This window comes from Megalops cyprinoides, chromosome 6, assembly GCF_013368585.1.
Source record: "Megalops cyprinoides isolate fMegCyp1 chromosome 6, fMegCyp1.pri, whole genome shotgun sequence".
Taxonomy (NCBI): Eukaryota; Metazoa; Chordata; class Actinopteri; order Elopiformes; family Megalopidae; genus Megalops; species Megalops cyprinoides.
The window spans coordinates 4,830,617-4,852,865 of record NC_050588.1 but is presented as its reverse complement, the minus strand read 5'-3'; the positions used below and the strand labels follow the sequence as shown (position 1 = coordinate 4,852,865).

The 22,249-nt window shown below is 46.9% G+C and overlaps 1 protein-coding gene across 1 annotated transcript in view; it reads left to right on the top strand.

Moving 5' to 3' along the window:
- The first annotated feature begins 330 nt into the window (after window positions 1-330).
- The window catches only part of LOC118778891 (histone-lysine N-methyltransferase 2D-like), a 43,179-nt gene continuing 21,260 nt past the window's right edge, over window positions 331-22,249 (top strand). The window contains exons 1-24 of the mRNA XM_036530677.1: window positions 331-395; window positions 1,255-1,339; window positions 2,910-3,000; window positions 5,524-5,717; window positions 6,028-6,137; window positions 6,586-6,748; window positions 6,904-7,075; window positions 7,515-7,629; window positions 8,562-8,740; window positions 9,115-9,278; window positions 11,560-11,676; window positions 12,061-13,823; window positions 14,006-14,116; window positions 14,362-14,475; window positions 14,983-15,087; window positions 16,113-16,294; window positions 17,813-17,977; window positions 18,659-18,768; window positions 18,876-18,920; window positions 19,505-19,654; window positions 19,738-19,920; window positions 20,513-20,629; window positions 21,469-21,599; window positions 21,700-21,853. Coding sequence (XP_036386570.1) covers window positions 1,291-1,339; window positions 2,910-3,000; window positions 5,524-5,717; window positions 6,028-6,137; window positions 6,586-6,748; window positions 6,904-7,075; window positions 7,515-7,629; window positions 8,562-8,740; window positions 9,115-9,278; window positions 11,560-11,676; window positions 12,061-13,823; window positions 14,006-14,116; window positions 14,362-14,475; window positions 14,983-15,087; window positions 16,113-16,294; window positions 17,813-17,977; window positions 18,659-18,768; window positions 18,876-18,920; window positions 19,505-19,654; window positions 19,738-19,920; window positions 20,513-20,629; window positions 21,469-21,599; window positions 21,700-21,853 — 4,684 coding nt within the window. The 5' untranslated portion in view covers window positions 331-395; window positions 1,255-1,290. The remainder of the gene's footprint in view (window positions 396-1,254; window positions 1,340-2,909; window positions 3,001-5,523; window positions 5,718-6,027; window positions 6,138-6,585; window positions 6,749-6,903; window positions 7,076-7,514; window positions 7,630-8,561; window positions 8,741-9,114; window positions 9,279-11,559; window positions 11,677-12,060; window positions 13,824-14,005; window positions 14,117-14,361; window positions 14,476-14,982; window positions 15,088-16,112; window positions 16,295-17,812; window positions 17,978-18,658; window positions 18,769-18,875; window positions 18,921-19,504; window positions 19,655-19,737; window positions 19,921-20,512; window positions 20,630-21,468; window positions 21,600-21,699; window positions 21,854-22,249) is intronic.

The window sequence follows — 22,249 nt, the reverse complement described above, 5'->3', positions numbered from 1 at the left end:
GTAAAACTCAAACCTAAATGACTTAAATCGAGGAAAAGCAGATACTGAACAAAAGGCAAAACAAAAGGGGGTTGGCTAACATATTCTTACATTTTGAAACCGTATTCTGTGTAATTGTTGAAAGTTTTCAATATGTTTTACATTTGTATCTGACTATTAATCCTAAAACAAAAGGAGCAGGACGCAAAACCTTTAATTTGACAATTTTAGTGTATTTGGTAATGCGTTTGTATTGCTACTTCGGAACTATTGCGTGCACAGTTAGGTTGCAGCACGAGTCCTCTCTTCGTACCGGAAGCGCTGGACACGGAAGTTGTATTGTCTTTGTGTATTCTGACTTGGGTTGGGGGTAGCTGTATTGATGGAGAATTGGATTTAAATTATGATACGTTTGTGTACGTGTTTTAAAACCTGTCGCTTTCATTAATGCTAACATTGTATTTGACCAAGAGCTCGAAGCATTTTAAAGCGTGTGGCGACCGTTTATTTCCCTTGCAAATTAAGTTTTTAGCTAACTAGCTCGCTAGCTTGCTACGAAGCATTCCTATGTAGCCAATATTACGGATAAGCTAGCTGTGTGGCTAATTTGAGCAAACTGCCGTGTTTATTTAATATTTACCAGCTTTTGTTAGCTCGCTATTGTTTGTTAGCTTTATTAGCTTTATTTCTGTGAAGACAGGATGAATTCCACAAAAGTGCCTGACAAAAGTTGAATATAAAGATTGCTATTTGTCATTAATGTTTGCATTGGCTAGCTAGTTCTGTATTGCAAAATGTTTTTGTTTAAATATTTGCATTTAAAGATGGATTTTCAGAACCATCACAGAAATAACTTGTTTCTTGTTCGGCCATGACCATGATAATTTTAGCATGGTGGGCGAGAACTTGAAATGCTTGTGGTAAGATTCCTAGCTTGTTTTTATAGAAGACTCTTCTCGCTATTTTGTTAGCTGTTGCGGTTACTTTGCGTGTTGGACAATACAGTTCCATTGCGAATTTTCAAAAAAATATCCTCGCAGTTTTGGCATAGTGCCTTCACAGTTGACTCGTGTTTGCCACTCGCTAAGTGAATGCACGTTCATTCTGTCATTCCGTAAAATGGCACTGACAGTTAACCCGATTAGAAACAAACTCCTTGTACGTCCAAAATGTCAGATGTGCATCTACAATTCGCCATAATTCAGATATGATATATTGTAAGGCGTGGACCCAGTTCCCGTTGTCGTTCACTATATCCCTCAATTTGTGTTTCAGGTGTCTCTGTGAGGGACGTCAGGACTGGGAGAAGGGATGGACCAGCAGAAATCGAACTGCGAGGAGAATGATTCTGAACCGGCAGGTAGGAATGAAAAACTGGGGTTTCATTAGCAAATAGACCAAAGATGTGTCCAAAGATGCAGGTACACTTTGTATAAGCATTCCTGCTGGCTTACTCTCGTGAACATTATACAGCATGGACAGTTAATGTCTTCAGAAGCATATTTTTGTCCCAAGTGCAGTGACAAACCTCAACAGTAATTTAATAAAAATGAGTAACATGGAAAGATGGTGAAACATGAAGTATAAGATTGAGCAGTGAAGCCCACAGTCATGACGTTGGCAGTACAGTAAATATCATAGAGTTTAGGTGAGAGACCGTGAGCTTTTAGTTTTGTTATTGCCGTCAAAATACTTGTTTCTATCTGTGTTCATTTTCTCCTGTCACATCAGGATATTTCTGCTAAAGAGTGTAATCTTTGTAGGCCAATTGGAAAGACCTTAGCAGAGGTATAAACCCCTGGTTTAAACCACATGGCCACTGCACTCTATACGAATTGGAACAGGTGTTCCTAATAAATAAGATTAGGAACAGCCGTCCCAGGCCTCATAGAGTTCAGTGATTAGCAGTCTAAACCTTGAGGTTTAAAGCCGTGGTAGTTTGGTTGCAGTTGGTCTTGAATGTTGAAGTTTATTATTATTATTTATTGTTATTAATACTATTGACTCTGCATCTCTGAAATTGTGAAAATGTGGTAGATTTCATGCAATCCACCAAAATACAAACACTTATAAAAGCTGCAATGTGATTGGCTGAGGGTCACTATCTTTTTATGATTTGTTGATTTTTATTTATACAATACAGTAGAACTTTCTAATGGAACTTTCTAATTTTTACAGTAGAATCTATGTAAACCAAGTTTAACGCAGGTAGCCCAAGCAACATGAGAGGACTAACATTTGAAATGTATGCATTAGCTATCATGTATTGCTTGAATATGAAGGCATCTTATGTGTTGGTGTCTATGTGTATGCGCTGCATTTTAAAGTGTTCTGAATATTGGCATGAGTGAGGGCACGTTGAAACATAGTAAGCTTTTGAGAAAAAAAAAATGAAGACCTTTGGAAGTTGGACTCATTCAATACTTAAATAAGCTGAGACTGGCTGGAGTCAACTGCCATGCTTATTTACTAAACTGAGCTTCCATAAGAGAGCAGTGCTTTTGTGGGAAATTGGCCCAGTGTACTTGACCTGTAAAGGAGAACCCCACTGTTCATGAGTAAATATGCTCTAGAGGTTCCTGCAAATAGGAAAATCTAAGAATGTTCATTACTGTGCCATAGCAGTGCTAAAGGGTCATCTGAGGAGGGGGATATGTTCTGGATGGGAAAACAGCCACATGCTGAATATCGAGTACAAAACTGTGATGCGGTGAACAAGCCATGTATATGTGTATTTATATGACTGCGGGAATAGGGATTTTTTTCCTGGATCTAATACTTGAAACCACGCATTTGCCAGTGGCAAATGCATCAAAGGTGTGTTTTTAATGCACTAATTCTCAGGCCTTTTGTTTCTACCTTTGGAACCTTTCATAATGTTAAATGTTTTAACGGCAAGTGTTGTTTTAAATCCCCTCTCGCCCCTTCAGCTGATGACAGCACTCCCCCAGAGCAGGCTGCTCCACCTGAGGGGGAGCCAGAACCCCCGGAGACCCCCATGGAAACTTCTAGTGCACCTGTGTGAGTCTCTCATCTGCTGAATAATAGATTGCACAGGCATGCCAAGAGAAAAAGGACATATTCAAACTTCCTTTATATGTTATAACCAAGTGGTTCGCCTTTGATTGGCCACAGTGGTCATGCAGAGGAAAGCCAGCAGAAGTTGGGAGTTTTCAGTGTATAAGTATGTTAACTTGTCTTATGGGATGTCAGAAATCCTGTGTGAAAAGGCCGTCGTTCTTTAGTCTGTACTGCACAAAGTGTGGACTAGAACACTGTGAACCCTTGTGGGATATGGGGAGCTGCTCCTAACAAGTACCTAATAACGAGGAAGCAGCTTGGCTTAGTCAAACATGCACATTGGAGACAATAAATGTTCACTGTAAACAAAAATCCAGTACAGATTTTTTCCGTCTTCTGCTTCTGTTCTTTTCATAGAATATATTGACAATACGAATATAGTTATTAATGGAAGGAGAGATTCCACACTGTCTGAGACAGGAAGCCACGTTACTCATTCATGTCAAAACAAGAATACCTTAAACTGTAGAAATAGCCTAAACATACATTACATTATTGTCATTATCATTTATGTATGTGTGTATGTATGTCTGTGTATATTGAAATGCAACAGCAGATGTGAATAATTTAAATATACATGGGGTGAAGCACACTCAAAAGTCTGTGTATTATGAAAATATGAACTACGTGTCACAAAATACAGTACAGACAATGCAGTACATCAGAATTTTGCCATTTCCCTCAAATTTGTGAAAACTGGCACATTGTTGACATTTTGACAGTGATTCGAAGATTTTGAGACATCCTGGAAATACTTTGTCATTTATTGTGGTTGTTTTGTTGGTTCCATTACCAGCACCCAATTTATTTCGATCATTTTTGTGCGGTAGCTTCAAAACTTGACACAACAGCTTGACAAGTGCAGTATCTGTGTTTTCATGGCCTAACATTTTAACAGCACCTGCCAGTTAAAGGGACTAAGCCAGACCTATTAGCTGCCTGATAGGGGACAGGGGGTAGGAAGAGGGAGGGTATTCCCCCAGAGATGCCCCTGGTGCATCACATGTAAAGGGAAGTTTATCAAGGTGGATTCTGCTAGGGCCAAGCAGAGCAGCTACAGTTCAAAACAGCATTATGGTCAGAGCTGGGCTGGAGTTAACCCGGTGATGCTGTCGACTGCCACTGTGGAAAGTTCCTGCTCATACAGGTCTGGGTGCTATCTTTAGTTTCATGGTAGAGGCAAAGAATTACTGTATAAGGATGACTTTTATATTTAAAGTTGTACAGAATGAGAATGAAAATTGCCTTTCAGAATTTTTTCCTAGTCATATTATTAATGTGGACATTATGGGATAAGATGCGTGTCTTATGTTTTAATTGCCGTGATTGTCATTTTTGATGACTGAAACGTGTTGATTGTGTTATCGTGTTTAGTTTCAGAGGCAGTAAAGAAAGTGTGTTTCTTGTGTTGGTTACAGTAAAATACCACATGTGTCACGGAGGATTTTCTGGGTGGCTGTACATCAGCCAGACATTAGCAGGAAGCACTGAAAGAATGTGCGAAGGCATGGCTCTTGCACACTTGCTGCTAATGTGCTGTTTTGCTTAGTGCTTTGCTAACTCTGAGTTAGCAAAAATACATCTGCCTGGCTAGAGAGGGTTGGCTAGAATGATTTCGGATCCACCGGTTTGCTCTGGGCAGTGTTAAACTGGCTGCGAGGCACATGACATTGTACCTGTCATGACTGTATTTTCACTTTGGTCAGCTTGTCCTCTTGTTAGTATCTTTAGACTAGACAAAATCAGTGGGCAGAAGGGTGCTCTCAAACGATGAAATGTGTTTAAATTGTTCTCTACTGTAAAAGTTTAGTGGAGGTCTAGATGAAGTACAATAGACTGTCTCAGGGGTAAAGAACTCCTTTCACAGTTTTCTCTCTCTTTCATATCAGATCTTTACATTTCCTCTCTGCAGTAAATTAGACGTTAGTTGATGTTTGGTTGCAGTCCTGCAGCAAGTCAATATTTTATGGTACCTGTATAAACCCTTCAGTTGGCTGTCCTGGAACAATTAGTAACAGGGCCATGTCATTAATGATATTTAAGGATTTGGTAACAGATCCATGAAGTTCAAATTGGCTTATTTTATATCTTAAAAATATTGTATTTTGAGTGTGAATTCCATCATTAGTAAAGGTGAATAAAAACACATACTTATGAAACTGCATTTTGAATTAGGCCTACGCTTAAACATGGTGTGTATGGAATTTAAAAAGTTGAAATTGGAAGGATTTCAGGGAACACTTCCTCAGTATCACTTTAGAAAATGTGCCTTTTGTTGACACTTTGGATACTGTCTCCTCAAACATTTTCCACCTTTAGTGTAACGTTAATGGCCGTGTTATGATGTTGTGTCAATGTTGGCATCATTGTAATGACAGTGTTTTGGTGTTATGGTAATGACGGTGTTGTGGCGTTACATTAATGGCAGTCATGTTAATGTCTGTGCCTCCGCATGGGGAACAGCAGGGTCTGTGCTCTGTGTAACTGTGAGGAGCGGAGTCTGCACGGACAGAGGGAGCTCCGGCAGTTCGGCCCGTGCCCTGACTGGTCACCCCCGGAGGAGCGAGCTGCTGAACCCCTGGGCTCCAGGAGTGATGATCTGTCTTCCATCGGCTTCCCCGACCTCACCACCCCAACTTCACTCTTTGACGACACTGGTGCGTGGGTGGGGGCACAGAACAGCAACTCGGCATCACTCTCAGAATAGATCTGTGATCACATGAACTCTTTTTCAGACACATACAGAGCATAAGTATGGAGATGAGCTCCACTGATTGCCATAACCTCATTTTAGTCCTTTCAGCCTCTTTGAAATCCCCAGGGCACTAACAAAGTGGCGGTTTTCAGCTGGAGCTTATTCTGCTCTCTGCTCTGGGCGAGCAGACGGATTGATGTGCAGGTAGAGTAGAGCACCCTTTGCATTTTGATCACGGTGACAAATTGGGTCTGCTTCCTTTCGTTATCCAGGGCACTGCTGGGTCCACCACTGGTGTGCAGTGTGGTCAGAGGGGGTCAGACACGTGGAGGGTCAGGAGCTGGAGAACGTGGCTCAAGCCGTCATCTCAGGGATACAACAGGTCAGTGGGGCCAGAAGAGAGACTGCACTCTGAAAACGCTCTCCTTCGCTAGTCACTTCGCTAGTCACTCCGCTAGTCCCGTGACGCTTGACCTGACTTCAACTCTTAATTTTAGATGACTTGCTAACAGGAGAAATTTTCACTTGTTCAATTGAAACATCACCTTGCAGCAAAGTTTCCATGTCCTTGATTTGCATAAAAGCGTGACTATAACAGTTTATTCTTGAGGTGGTTATTACAGGATATTTTAATCTGAAGCACTCAGTCATAGAACTGCCATTTTTATTGGTTTCACAAGGAACATAAAAGTTAAGGTCCTGACACGACTACATGCTAAGTGGATGCAGATCTCAAAAAAGGGGGACGTATCTTTAAAAAAAAAAAAAAGATTATTTAAAATGCTGCAGGCATGGTTTGATGGTCCTGGCTCTCCATGTGTTTCTCGCAGCGATGTGAATACTGTAAAAGGCTGGGCGCTACCATCCGGTGCCAGGCAGAAGGCTGCTCCAAGCTCTACCACTTCCCCTGCTCAGCAGCCAGCGGCTCCTTCCAGTCCATGAAGCAGCTGGCCCTCCTATGTCCAGAGCACATAGACAGAGCGGTGGAGATAGGTAAAGGCCTTTCACCTCCCTTCTTCCCTTACGCAGACATGTTCGCCTCAGACAGGTGAATACCGAGCCTGCTTTAGACTTGTGTGGTGCCTGTTAGAGTTTCCCCACGGCCTGGCCTCTGACCTCCGCCCCTGTCTCCCCCCCACCTCCCGCAGCGGGCGAGGAGGCGCGGTGCGCTGTGTGCGACTCGGCGGGGGAGCTGCCGGGCCTGCTGTTCTGCACAGGCTGCGGCCAGCACTACCACGCAGGCTGCCTGGAGATCAGCGCAACGCCCCTCCAGCGCTCCGGGTGGCAGTGTCCTGAGTGCAAGGTGTGCCAGACCTGCAGGTGAGCTCCCGCCAGACAGGGAAATCGGGAAACGCACGCACGCTTTGGTCACGTGTGGAACTTCGTGAACTGCACTTTTGGAACTCATGACAGCTAGTTTTTTTGTTTTGTTTTTTGACTAGTGTTGTAGCAAAGATGTTGTGTGTTGTTGAAAGATGTTTACATTTATGAATAGTCATTTGGGCAGAGGGATACATGCACAACGGCACCTACAGAAAATGTCAGACCACATCTGAACATGGGGCAGTACATCACACAGGTGCCTTCTGAATTTGGACTAAGAGCTACAGTAATCAAAAATTCAACAGCTATCCTATGCTAATAACGTCCTGTACAACAACTACTACTAGATCTGATGTTTGAAGCATGTTTTGTGAATGATGTTTTCTTCAATGTAGTGATTGGGAATGTTTGAAAAAAAAAACCTATTGGTTTCCAGGCAACCTGGTGAGGACTCCATGATGCTTGTGTGTGATGCATGTGACAAGGGCTACCACACCTTCTGCCTCCAGCCAGCCATGGAATCTCTACCGTCTGACCCCTGGAAGTGCAGGGTGAGACTGCGTACAGACTGAACTATTACAGTTTCTTCCTTGCTTTTATTCCTTTACTTTCCTATTGTGTTGGTCATAATATATTTGTAGGATTATATTGTATAGTCATATATAGGTAATGCTTCCTTCCTCTCCGATATAGCATTTGTAACATTTAAAATCCTTAAATGTACCATGAAGATCTGTGTGCCCTCATAATGGAAGAGAATTCCACTTGCATACTGTTTGTCAGTGAGTTCAACCCTCCACAAGGTGTCTCCACCCACCAGCTAATTAACATGACATTAATGCAAATTCTACAGCCAATAGGAAATGCGTATGTGTAAACACAAAGTAACCTGTCTGATAAAACAAAGACAACCCATTTAAAGGGTTAAAATTTGCTCTGTCTAGGCTCAGTGTAATCTTAGTGGGGTAAGAACTGATTAATAAGATTGCTGTCTCGTCATCAAAGCATGTGCAGGTCTCCATACATAGAGCATATACTAATGTACAGTAGATCTGTGTAATGAATGGCCTTTGTTCAGGGTGAGGTTTCATGGCCTACTGTCTTTTATTCATGCAGTCAGATACAGAAGACTTTTAGCCTGTGCACTATGCCCAAGCATACACAGGCAGTGCCTTACCTGGGAGTGCAACCTAGAGATATCTGGTTACAGAACCAACCCCTCAAAAATCACTCTGGTATCTAAAATCATTTTGAAATGTTTTGCCCTGCTGTTCTCATCACCTTCCCTACCATCACTGACAGCCGTTACATAAACCGTATCCAAACATGAACATCCATGTCTGAGTGGTTAAGATGCTGAATGCTTAAGATCTCTAGTCTGTTTTATCAGCTGAAGCTGCAAGTTTAAGTTGCTTTCAGTTAGAGCTGTCCACACTTTTCTGTGGTATGTATGACGAGTGCGACTGGTTGCTGTCCCCCTCAGAGGTGTCGTGTGTGCAGTGACTGTGGCGTGGGGGGCTGGTCCTTGCCGGGATCCGCCCAGTGGTTTGTGAACTACACCCTCTGTGAAGGCTGCCATCATCAGCGGAGCTCCTCCTGCTCCGGGTGCGGCAAGGCCGCCGAGCCCTCTGCCACCCTGCTCAGCTGCCACAGGTGCTACAGGTGAGTCAAAGCATCTGATCGAACCGTGTCTGAACCGCACCCAACCCCAGGAAACCGGCGCTCTGGTGCAGCGACGGGGACACTGTGCTGTAGAGGTCTTTTCATAGCACGCATCTCCCATTACGCTGAATTGTGTTGCAAAGAACTGTGTTCTTTGTCCCTGCTGTATGACTGAGATTACCTGAATGAGCATTATAAAACTTGGGGTAATGGAGGGAAGGTGCACTATTTAGAAAAACATAGCCATGGATTTCTGAATTCGAGTGACACTTTCGCACTGGTTTGCTGAAGTGTTGCTAGGTAATCGATGGTCTGAGACCACTGAACAGCACTGTTCTGACCCTGTATCCTCTGTCTTTGCCTATTTCCGTCAGATCGGTGCACAGCCAGTGTGCTTCTCTGGCAGACTCCACTGAGGGAGTATACACCTGCTACCTTTGCCAAGAACCACACGTGGAATGCACTGTAGAGGCCAGTGTGCTAGCCAGCCAGATAGGGGCAGAGGTTGAGGCCAGTGAAAACGCACCAATGGAGCAAGGTAAGGACCTGCGTCTATCTACAGAGTTGCACAGCTGTGCTCCTCTTCCAGTTTTAAAGTGCAATGTTCTTTTGGATCATCAGAGAAGATAAGTATAAGAATGGGGTGGTATACTTAATCGGTTACTTTAGGGCAGTGTTTCTCAATCCTACTCCTGGAGCCCCCCTGTCCTGCATATCTTCTATCTATCCTTGCCAAACCTGATTGAAATTAGTGTGATGCTCTTGATTAAATCAGGTGTGCTCAGCTAATCAAAAGTGCCACTGGTGAGTTCAGTCAGGTAGGTAGAGCGGGGAAAGATGGAAAACGTACGGAGCAGGGGGGCCCCAAGAGCAGGATTGAGAATCAGTGCTTTAGGGTGACTAACTCCTATTATTTTCTGGGTTTGTGTCCTTAACTGCAACTTGAGCTGAATAATTTCCTGTTTTGTCATTAACATTTTTTGTTGTACCATTTTTAGGTAATGACAGAACACAGTGGAAATGCGTTATGGCGCTGCCTGCATTTAACAATATCACAGACTGTGATTCTTTGTTCTAAAAACATCCTCAGCGCAGTCACTGGCCTTAACCTTACTTGACACTATGTTTGCTTTTCACAGTTACCCCTGTGTGGTATAGTGACTTACGTCTGCAGGTGCTAATTGAAACAAGCCATTGATTTTGAGTTTAGTTGTGAAATAAATCACGCTTTTCAGTTTGGTGTTTTGTTCTGGATTTTTGGTCAGGAATTAGAGAAAAGTACTCTGGCTACACTTATGAGTAACACATCAGCATGGTTATGATTCATAAACTGGCTCAAGTGTATGATCCAGGATGATGGTCCAAGCTATCAACGTGTGTGTCTTAACTTTTGGAGAAACTAAACATTAAGGTACTCTTGTAACCATAATACTTTGAATACAAAGGCTGTAAATGATGAGCAGAGTAATTTCAGAGAAAGTAATTTTGTTTTCCCCATTTATGCGGTCCTCTTTTGGAATTCCTAATTGTACATTGGGCTTGGTGTGCTTTTGGCCCATCTCACCGCACCAACCTCAGCAGAAGCCAGATACAGTCCCTTTCACATGCAGCCAATGGCTGTTTTCCACACAGCAAATCATACTAACTACCCATGGACCTACCCATCACTATGCCCGGTGGAACAGAGCCAGTTTGTTCTGCCCGAATGACACAACCAGTTATGAACCCAGGCTGTAAGGTTCAGTCTGCATTCAAAGCAAATGCCTTGTGAACTGAGATATTCGTGGGGGGGCATTTTTTAATAAAAGGACATGTTTTACGCTGGCAACAGTTGATAATATACATAAACAGAACAGTATTGTGTTGTGCTTGTAAACATAAATTACGGTCATTATTTCCTCATGACTTCTTTTTAATATATGCTCATATCATGTTCTTCTCTTCTCCCATCATTTCCTAGCCAACCACATTTTAGAATTTTTTTCCCCCACAGCCCCTGTTTTCTGTGCCCCTCTCTGCTAGGTACTACCTGGCTTTAATCTTTACTCACCATGGAGGGGCTGTCCTGATGGCACAGCTGACAAGCATCAACTAGATCTCAGTTTTGGCAGCATATCTTCAATAAGCAGTTATCACTTTAGGGATGAGTTCATCACAGCTGAATTTGCCTGGTGTTATATACAAATGCACCAACTTGCACCAAAAGTGTAATTGAAGATGCATTTAGTTTTGCACAGGCGTAAGTCATTGTCCTTTGAGAAGGGAAATCTTGAGTTAACATTTGCAGTGTAATGCAGTGACATAGAATTGATTTAATGATCATTTCCTGTGGAGAAATGCAGTTGTTTGGAAATGTCATCATAGGGGGAGAGTAGGGCGAAGCATTTCCAATGAAATCGGAAATCAAACCCTATGTATATGGCACGTTTGGCTACAGTCACAAGCATTAGACCAGCATGCAACAGTAAGGTTTTGCATTATCCCCTCATCATTGATTTCCCCTTTCTCTGTGACTATTTGATTCAGAAGTGGGAGGAATGGGAGGACAACTTGCTGTGAACCGCCCTTATTAAGTTTTAAGAGAGGGTTGTCAGCTGGTTGCCTTCATCAAGAGTGCTGCTGCAGTTGGGGAGTTCATTTGAGCATGGAGAATTAATGATGTTTAAACAGTAATGCTGACATTTTCATTACAGAGAATACGTCTATAGAGTTTGCATTAATTTGAGTTGTTCTGTATGTTCCTGCTTGCCACAAGCGGTGAGGTATAAAGGCGAGTGATCTGCAGCTGTGTTTTAAAGAGATTGTGTGTTTCTGTGCAGGCACAGAGGCTGAAGTGGGTGATGTCAGTATGGTTGATGTCACTGTGATGGAAGAGTCACAGCAGAAAGAGACCAAAGACCCTTCGGAGCAGCTCTCAGCGCAAGCTGAGGTTACAGGTAAAGGAAAGGTCCACACCTTTAAGTGAGAGCTACCTTTTCAGACCAAACATTCATTCCATCCAGTGATATTTGCAGATGGTAAACAACCGGAGAAGAGCTATGCTTTGTGTTATTCTAATGCTGTGAAGAAATAGGGCCATGACCCAAGTCTTGAGTGGAAAATCACGGAAAATGTCTTACGAGAAGTAATTCCTACAGCTGTGGCTTTTACGGCATTTACAGTAATGCTTGTGTGGTTTATCGCTGAAGCCACATGATTGCATGTTTCTAAAGACCTTGAATGGCAGAACAGTAACATTTTTGTTACAAGCATACATATTCAACTTAAGTTCTAATTCACGAAAGTTAAAATTATTGCTTTTCTTTTCTGTTCTCAAACAGAAGAAAGTGCAACTAGAGAACTAAGTTCTTCCTCTGCTACTGCTGGTGAAGAAGAAATTATGGAAGAGGCTCAAAGTCAACTCCCACCAGACACAACAGCCCCTCCTACATCTACAGCTTCAGTCACAACAGCCACATCTCCTCCTACACCTGTAGCACCAGCGACAGCAACATCCACAACTTCAAATACAACAGCTTCAGCCTCTCCTCCAACAGTTTCAGCTACAACAACTGCTTCAGCTCCTTCGTCACCTACAGCTTCAGCTACGACAGCCACAGACTCTTCTACACCCATAGTCTCAGCTACAACAACTGCTACAACTCCTTCTCCACCCATGGTTTCAGCTGCAGCAGCAGCTACAGCCCCTCGTACACTTGTAGCACCAGCTACAGCAATACCCACAACCCCGAACACAACAGCCACAGCCCCTCCTATACCTACAGCTTCAGTCACAACAACAGCTTCAGCCTCTTCTACACCCATAACAACCACATCCCCTCCTATACCCACAGCGTCAGCTACAACAACAGCCACAGTCTCTCATACACCCACAGGCTCTGCTACAGTAACAACCAAAGCCTCTCCACCATCAACAATTTCCGGTAGAACAGCGATCACAGCCCCTGCTACAGCTCCATCTCCTGCTGTAGCAGCAGAACCCTCTGCTTCAACATCGAAAGCCCCTGCTACACCCCTGGCCCCTGCTTCTACAGTGGAAGCCCCTGCTACACCCCTGGCCCCTGCTTCTACAGTGGAAGCCCCTGCTATACCCCTGGCCCCTGCTTCTACAGTGGAAGCCCCTGCTATACCCCTGGCCCCTGCTTCAATGACAGAAGCCCCAGCTACACCCCTGGCTTCTGCTTCAACAGCGGAAGCCCCTGCTACACCCCTGGCCCCTGCTTCAACAGCAGAAACCCCTGCTACAGTCTTGGCTGCTGCTTCAACAGCAGAAGCTCCTACCACAGCAGAAGCTCTTCCTACTACAACAGCAGCCACCCCTGCTACAACTCCAGCCCCATGTAAAGCAGAAGAGGGCCCAGCTGCCCCAGCTGCCGCCCCAGTTCCATCCTCAGCCCCTGCTGCAACAGACAGGGCAGAACCAGGACCAGAAGATAACACAGCAGCAACCGAAATGCAGAGTGACGCTGAGCCAACAGCAGAAGTCGGAGCCTGCTCTTTCCCTGCAGGAGAGGCACAGGGAGAAGAACCCGAGGAGAGTCCGCACTGTAGTGAGGCTTCCATTCCAACCGCACCTGATCCTTCAACCCCTTCCTCTGACCCCAAAGAGGAGTCCGTTCCTATGGAAGGGGTGGAGTCACAGCCAGAGGACACACCCAGGGCGGAGCTGAGGACCAGCCCTTGCGCCTCTGAGGAAGAGGCCCCGCTTGCTGTCAAAATGGAGTCCGGGACGACGCAGTTTGAAGAGGAGGAGGAGCCCAGGCTGGAAAAGGAGGAACCCGACGCCGGTGCAGAGGTCAAGCCTGAGCCGGAACCCCAGGAGGAAGGGGCCAAGGCCGAGCTCTTCCTGGACGAGACGTCCAACCTGAGCCACGGGGATGGCAGCAGCAGCGGCTTCCTGGGCTCGCCCGCGGAGCCGGACTCCCAGTCCGTTTCCATGGACATGAGCCTGGTGCCCGTGCACCGGGCTCGCTCCGACTCCCTGCTCACGGAGACCGATGACTCGCTGCCCTTTGACCCCTTGAAACCGGATGGAGATAAGATTAAGCGCAGGGGCTCTCCCGGGCGCTCCCGTATCAAGCAGGTACTGGTTACTGTCTTTCCTAGTCTCTGTTCGGCCTTGTAGTTTCAGGTATGAACGTGCATGTCCTCTAAGTTGTTGGTTGTATGTGCAGAGATGGAATGCAAAGTTTCACAAAGGTAGTATTATGAGCACTCTAACATTCTCTCACCAGTGGAGACATTTGCTCTATCCTTTTCATTCAGGGGCGTAGCAGCAGTTTCCCTGGGAAACGCCGTCCTCGTGGAGGCGGGAGTGGGCGGGGCCGGGGGCGCTCACGCCTCAAAGCCATGGCGTCCTGCATCGAGGCCTTCTTGGTGAGCTTGTGTGCTCACGCACGCACACATACACGTATTCAACTAAACCCGTTGAACGTTAGTCAGCCAGCCTTCACCCGGTTACGTGTAGCTGTCAGGTACCAGTGATATTGCCCCAATCAGGGTCCCTCATTCCTTTCAGTTGTAAAATATGGAATGCCCTGCTACGTGTTTAAAATACGCTATATGTTAATCTTAATGCCTTCATGGAACATCCTTATAGTTAATCTGGTTTTCCTCAACAGCAATGCGTGGATACTAACACGGGAGTGGGCAAGGAAGAAGAGGAGGAGGAAGATGACACCATGCAGAACACCGTTGTGCTTTTCTCCAACACAGACAAATTTGTCCTCTTACAGGTACTATAATAATAATAATGATAATAATACATTTATAAACATTCATATAACTTTTCAGGGTTCTCACAGCACTTTACACCAAAAGGTACTCAGGAGAGTCAGCTGAACCACCTGTGTAGCACCCACTTGGGTGTTGCATGGCAGCCATTTTGTGCTGGAACGCCCACCACACATTAACCGAGGTGGAGAGGGTTATTTAGCCAAGTAAACTGGAGGACTATTAGATGGCTACCCACAGCATCCTGCATCTCTATACTCCCTTTTCCTTCCTTGGAGTTCCGGTTTTTCCATTTTCTCTAGAAAATGTGCTCTGTGACCACAGCTGTTGTAGAAATGTGCTTAAATAATACAGTTAGTGATTGTGGAGCAGTTTATTTTTTAAGTGGTTGTAGGTATTGAAAGTTTTGCTCTAGGTTCTGCTCTTGCAATTGATTTAATTGTTTGGCTGACTGATTTGGTGAATTGATTCGTTCGTTGACTGACCGATTGGTCCCCTGTTGTTCTCAGGACATGTGTGTGGTGTGTGGCAGTTTTGGGCGGGGCGTGGAGGGGCAGCTGCTTGCCTGTGCACAGTGCGCTCAGTGTTACCACCCCTACTGCGTCAACAGCAAGGTAGGCCACGTATGCGCGTAATGCCCTTTACGCCTTCCACACCACATCGAAACTCCCTTTCTCCATTAGGCCTTCCACACCAGACCGTTTAACAAATAGATTGGATAATAATAAAGCTAGTCAAGGTCAAGCACTGATTTTTACCACAGATGTGTTTAGAGTAGGGGTCGACCGATATGGTTTTTTCAAGGCCGATACGATAATGGTTATTGGTGACAAAAAGAGGACGCTAACCGATATTTCAGGCCGATATTTGAATGCTTTTAACATGTTTTTTTCCCGGTGTGAAAAGAAATAGGCTGTGATAACGTGGACTTAATTACACACCCTCCTTACTTTGTCATATGTTTTCAGGCATAAAGTTAAATAAAGAGCAAAAAGATCAAATGAAAATTCTCTCTCAAAGATAAAAATAAACTGAAAATTGCAATAACTAAAGTGACCACATTTGGCATGACAGATTATCTGTGAGGGTCACATTTGAGCTGCAGCGTGTGTGCGAGGGTGTACACGTGCAAATGAGACAGTGTAGGCCTACTAGAGACAGGGCCTACTGAAAGGGAGCTAATATTGAGGTTGTGGGTAAATTTCTGTATGGTTATCTTATTTTAGCTACGCAGCAGATGCCTATCGCTGTTTCAAAAGCATTCAATTATCAGATGAACGATGGCAATCATTGCGTAAGAAATAAAGCAAATTGATACATCATTTAGGCTGCATTTTCATCATAAAGTATGAAATATCAAACCTTAAAACTATCCTGTGCGTCCATGCTTTTTCTGAAGCTGCGGAGAGATTCTAGGAGGCCATTTGCTCATAAGTCGTTTATGTGAAAAATGGACAGCTCAAAGTAGGGTACCGTGTGGAAGAACTGTGATAAAGTTAGCGAAAATACTGTGAAGTGCAAACTGTGTGCTGCAAAATTTTAGTTTAATAACTCAACTTCCGTGATGATGATGAGGCCAAATGAAACATCAAACGGGTATTTTCAGCCTGTCCCCTGCGGGTCGCCCTCTCACCTGCAGATCACCAAGGTGATGCTGAACAAGGGGTGGCGCTGCCTGGAGTGCATCGTGTGTGAGGCGTGCGGCGAGGCGTCCGACCCCGCCCGCCTGCTGCTGTGTGACGACTGCGACGTCAGCTACCACACCTACTGCCTGGACCCGCCCCTGCACACCGTGCCCAAGGGGGGCTGGAAGTGCAAGTGGTGCGTACCCCGCCCCCTGCCCCTCCCTGCCCCGCGTCCCTGCCCCGCGTCCCTGCCCCGCGTCCCTGCCCCCGGCCCCTGTCCCTCCCTGTCCTGCCGTGTCCACGCCCCGCGTCCACGCCCCGCGTCCCTGCCCCCGCCCCCTGCCCCTCCCTGTCCTGCCGTGTCCACACCCCGCGTCCCTGCCCCGCGTCCCTGCCCCGCGTCCCTGCCCCCGCCCCCTGCCCCTCCCTGTCCTGCCATGTCCACGCCCCGCGTCCCTGCCCCCGCCCCCTGCCCCTCCCTGTCCTGCCGTGTCCACGCCCGCGTCCCTGCCCCGCGTCCCTGCCCCGCGTCCCTGCCCCGCGTCCCTGCCCCCGCCCCCTGCCCCTCCCTGTCCTGCCGTGTCCACGCCCCGCGTCCCTGCCCCCGCCCCCTGCCCCTCCCTGTCCTGCCGTGTCCACGCCCGCGTCCCTGCCCCGCGTCCCTGCCCCGCGTCCCTGCCCCGCGTCCCTGCCCCCGGCCCCTGTCCCTCCCTGTCCTGCCGTGTCCACGCCCCGCGTCCCTGCCCCGCGTCCCTGCCCCCGGCCCCTGTCCCTCCCTGTCCTGCCGTGTCCACGCCCCGCGCTCCTGCCCCGCGCTCCTGCCCCGCGTCCCTGCCCCGCCCTGCCCCCGGCCCCTGTCCCTCCCTGTCCTGCCGTGTCCCTGCCCCGCGTCCCTGCCCCGCGTCCCTGCCCCGCGTCCCTGCCCCGCGTCCCTGCCCCGCGCTCCTGCCCCGCGTCCCTGCCCCGCGTCCCTGCCCCGCGTCCCTGCCCCCGGCCCCTATCCCTCCCTCTCCCGCCTCTCTCTGCAGTGTCTCTCTGCCTTTCTCTGAGTTTTGCAGATTTATGGACCTTTTGAAATTACATGGTTGTTCCAATGAGATTCAGTATGCAGTATGCAGAGATTCAGGAACATGACTTGGTGCCATTTATATGTATGTGCCGTCTCCATTCATGTGTAGGTGGTTGGTCTGTAATAGGTAAACTGAGCACTGCTCTTCCGTGTTGGTGACCAGCAAAGGAAAGCCCAAAACCTTCCCAAAACACATCTTTACAAGGTATTGTTGTGGACACAGAGATACAGACTGATAGGTCTGTGTCCATAACGATGTCATTACATTGCCTCAGAAGGAGGTTTGATTCTATGTTTGGGAAGGTTTTGGACTTTACTCTGTCTCAGAAGGTCTCTGCCTCCACTTTGAGGTGTGATGTTTATGTCCTGGCCAAGTTACATATCTCTCTTGGTCTATCTCTCTCTCTCTCTCACACTCACTCTCTCCCCCTCTCTCTCTCTCACACTCAATCTCCCTCTCTCTCTCTCTCGCTCGCTCTCTTTGTCATCTGTCCCTGTTTCTCGCTCTCCTTCTGTCTCTTCCTCTTTCCCTCTCGCCCCTTCTCCCTTTCTCTCCCACATCCCTCTCTCTCACTTTCCCTCCCCCGCCCCCCTTTCTCTTTCTCTCTTTCTCCCCCCCCCCCCCCTCTCTCTCTCTCTGTGCAGGTGCGTGTGCTGCCTGCAGTGTGGCTCCAGCTCTCCCGGGTTCCACTGTGAGTGGCAGAATAACTACACTCACTGCGGGCCCTGTGCCAGCCTGGTCACCTGCCCTGTGTGCCAGGAGAACTTCATGGAGGAGGAGCTGCTGCTGCAGTGCCAGCACTGCGACCGGTGGGTGCCACACGCCCCCTCACCAGGGGAAATACTGGCACGACTAAATGGTTCCCCTTACAAGAATGTTCCCATAAGAAACAAATTGTGGTGTAGAATAGAGTAAATTCTGATGGGGGGAACTTTTTTCGTGACATACATCAAGGGATAAATGAGTTGTGTTACAGGCCTTCCACTTATAAGTTTGCCCTATTTTGCTCTTTGTTAAATGGCCAGCTCCTCAGTCTCCTGATCCCAGTTGGCTGTGTTGTACTGACGCTGTGGTCATATTTGCAGCCGCAGCTAATGGGGCACAAATGATCTAGTACAAATATATTTCATTCAGTCCATAAATGTCAGTTACCGCAGAAACACTTATCATTCATGTAGTGTCACACTCAACAGCCTTATGTCATCATCCAGATTTGTTGAATTGACTTGAGCTCTTCAGCACACTGAAAGAGGAGTGTAGGAATTGAAGATATTCATTTTAGGTCATTAGTGGTAATGTAGAGGGAAAACCGTTGTCCATATTATATTACGGAGAAAAAAATGTAGTGTTATTGACCACAGTGTTTTTCTGTTACTGATTACTTCCTCAAACACACGCTGCTATCAGTTATCAGTAATGGCTCCATTATCGTTCAGGTGTCCTTTGATGTGTGTGTGAACCTGTGTGTTGGTGTGTGCTTCTCTCTGTAGGTGGGTGCACGCTGTCTGCGAGAGCCTCTACACAGAGGACGAGGCGGAACAGGCCTCTGACGAAGGCTTCACCTGCACCGCCTGCTCCCCCTACGTCCCCAAACCCATCGGTAAGCTCCCTGTTCCTGCGGTAAAACTGCGCTGGCAGCGCTGTTGCTGTGGTGGTGGGCATGCCAGGCAGCCTCAGACTTGTTAAACTTTGGGTTCTGTCTTACAGTTGTGGAGCCGTCTTACTTCGCTCCTGTGAAGGTGAAAGAACCGGGTAAGTGCAGAAATAAATTTGCGCATTTAGTCATCTATTTGTTTATTTTACTTCTGCTGGGTGTTGCTCGGATAACTTCTTGTGGTGCTGACTCTGTTACCCTCACCTTGAGTGTATTTAATTTGGATAAGTGTTCCTGCATATCTGTCTGTCAGAAAAAAGTGATCCATCTCATGTCTGATTTTCATTTAAGGCAGACCGTGTGAATGGCTCAGTTCCCTACAGCACTGGTCATAATCCCCTTTGGTTTACTGCACCGACCAGATTCACATCTAGCTTATAGCCATATGCCAATGTGTCTCAGTGTATCATTTAGCATATGGCTTTTGCAAATAGAACAGGAAGAAGCAGAATCAAAAGGGGTGATACTCTGCAGTCTGAGATTAAACTTGTGAGAGTGTAGACTTTGCTTCTATGTGATTCACTTTCATTCAGTCTTTGTCATGCTGATAAACCTCATCTGAATTTTAATTTGACACAAAGGCAAAACAGAAGGGGAAACAAAGACAGAGAATTTCTGTGTTGAATTTTGTGTGTCTCTCTCTCTGTCTCTGCCTGCCTGCATCTCTGGGTTGATTTTGCAGAGCCGCAGGTGTACCGTCTGGAGGGGGTGTGGCTGACGGAGACGGGCATGTCCGTCCTGCGGAGCATCTCCCTGTCCCCGATCCAGAAGAGACGGCCGCGCCGCTCCCGCCCCGGCACCATCGACGGCCTGGAGCCGAAGGAGGGCGAAGGTCAGGCACCCCGCTGTCCAAATGTAAAAGAATCAGTTTTTTATCACTGGGATGGACCCAGTAACAGGAATCCCGCTTTGCAGGCTGCGGAGAGCCCATGGACTGCGACCCCAAGCTGGAGGCCCCTGGGAGTCCGGACGCTGAGGCGGGGCGCGAGAGAGAGCCGGGCCCCGAAGGGGACGCGCCGGGCGGAGCCGAGGGTGCGAAAGCAGGGGCGGAGGACACCGAGGACGCCAAGAAGAGGAAACGCAAGCCCTACAGACCAGGTCAGAGGGCAGACGAGGGTCAGCGGCTGTCCCACTCACAAGCTCCATTACAGCTCATGCCTGCCAGGAGAGTTCACTCTGGTGTTTTCATGCAGGCATTAAAAAAATAAGGTGGAAACCTGATTCAGGGCTCATATAACTTTTTTTCCCCCCACTATTGACTATTTTGGCAAGCTTACAAAACAAGTTATGCAGGTTGTATGCTGCTGATGAGATAACGGGTACGCTGAGAACTGTTTATGGCTGCCATCCTGTTTGTGCTAGCAACCTATGTCACATCCAAGAGTAACATTTTTATTTACAAAATTAATCCAATCAGTAATTAATGTTTTTCCACCTCACAACTTCTGTTCATCAGGCTTTATAGTTTGTAAAATACCATTAGGCTAAGAGACATTGGCTTTCTATTTTAGAAAACAAAAAATGTACGACATGATGAAAATTGCCATTTGATCTGGTCGGTCTGGTTTGCTTGAGGTGGGAGAGCTGAATCAGTGTTAATCCAGCTGCAAGGTGTAACGACCAGCGTGGGCAGCGGTGTGTTCGGAGATGCCAGGCCACGCTCTGAGCAGTTTGAACCCTTTTGCTGCAGGGATCGGGGGGTTTATGGTGCGACAGAGGAAGTGCAACCTGTTGAAGAGGCCCTTCTCGCTGATGCTGAGAGAGGGCGCGGTTGAAGGCCTGCCTGCGGAGCGGTCAACCGAGGAAGGCAAGTGGAAAAGACAAGTGCCTCAAAGTGCTTTCAGCTGGAGGAGTGGGGCAGGGCGTGGGGCAGGGTTAAGCAGCATAGCCTGTAGCTCTGCTCTAACACCCTTGGGCACAGTTGCTTCTGAGTATCCAGCTCTGTGAGTGGATGGGAGGTTGACTATCTCACTCAGAGCGACTTAAATCAGTTAGTTTTTTTTTTTTTTTTTAAACGATGTTATCCATTTATACAGCTGAATATTTACTGAGGCAATTGTGGGTTTGAGTACCTTGCCCAAGGGTACAGCAGCAGTATCCTGTTGGGAATCGAACTGGCAACCTATTGGTTACAAGTCCTGCTCCTTAACCACTTTGCTACACTGCTGCCCCAGAGAGATACAGAATGAAAGGTGAATTTAAAAAAAAAAAACTTTGATGTTGACTAAAATTACATAATAAATTAATAAATTTTACATGTTCTCACTAGGTAACAGTACCTATTGCAGTTGTAGGTGAATGACATACTGCATTTTGTCGCAAAGCTATCCAAAAGAGTTGGTGGCAGTTTTGTGCACTTGTGCACTTTGTGTTGCAAGTGTTGATACATGCAACGCCATTGAGCGATATTCACTGAATTTAAAATGGATACAGTCGCATTCTACTGTGGTCGTTGGCATTGTATGCCCAGTAATTCGAGTAGCAGAGTTTGGTGAGCTTTGAGATACTGACATGGAAGTGGAAGGCAAGAATCACTGTTGTAAATAAATATCTGTACAGTGGGTTCTGGGATGTGATGCAGTGACTCAGGGGGGCAATTTAACTTTTGTTTTTAATTTATTATTTTATTTATTTATTTTTTTACAGGAGGCCACCCTGATACCCCAGTGGAGGGGCCCCATGAGCCGAAACCGGCCGAGGGGGAGGCGGAGCAGGCCAAGAAGCGGCGCGGCCGGAAGAAGAGCAAGCTGGAGGACATGTTCCCAGCGTACCTGCAGGTACGGCCTCCTGTTAAACACACTGTCCCAGCTGCAGTCCACTGGGCTTCCTCAGAGCTGTCGGACGTGTCACGCTCTAATCCTTCCCATCGTCACGCAGGAGGCGTTCTTTGGCAAAACACTGCTGGACCTCAGCAAGAAGGCAGTTCTGGCCCCAGCGGGGCAGAGGCCAGGCCAGTGCCTTGTCCGGCCCCCACAGCCCCCCGCGCCGGCCACACAGGACCAGGGGGGACGACCTGCACCCCTCCCATCAGGTGAGGGTTCATGCTGTTTGGGAAGGGAGACCTACGAAACGGCACGGCCAGTACGCCTGGGCCAGTCGGAGGTGGATCAGACAAAATGTAACTGTAGTGTGTGGGAAAACGTTCACACCCTCAGAATGTCAGTAGACTCTACAGGCAGCCTGTAAAGTCAGCAATAACAAAGGATACAGCTTCCAAGCTGCTAAGGAAGGCTAAAGAAGTCATTCACAGATACCTTTTCACACCACGGGTGAAAGAGGTTTTCATGGTTCCCCACAGGTCGTGGGAAACCTGGAATGTAGTAGAATTTTAGAACAATGCGTTCCGCACATGGTAAATTAGGAGATTCAACAAATGTGTTTGTTTATTCTGGAAAGTCAAAGAATATCGCATTTTGTAGCTGTTTGG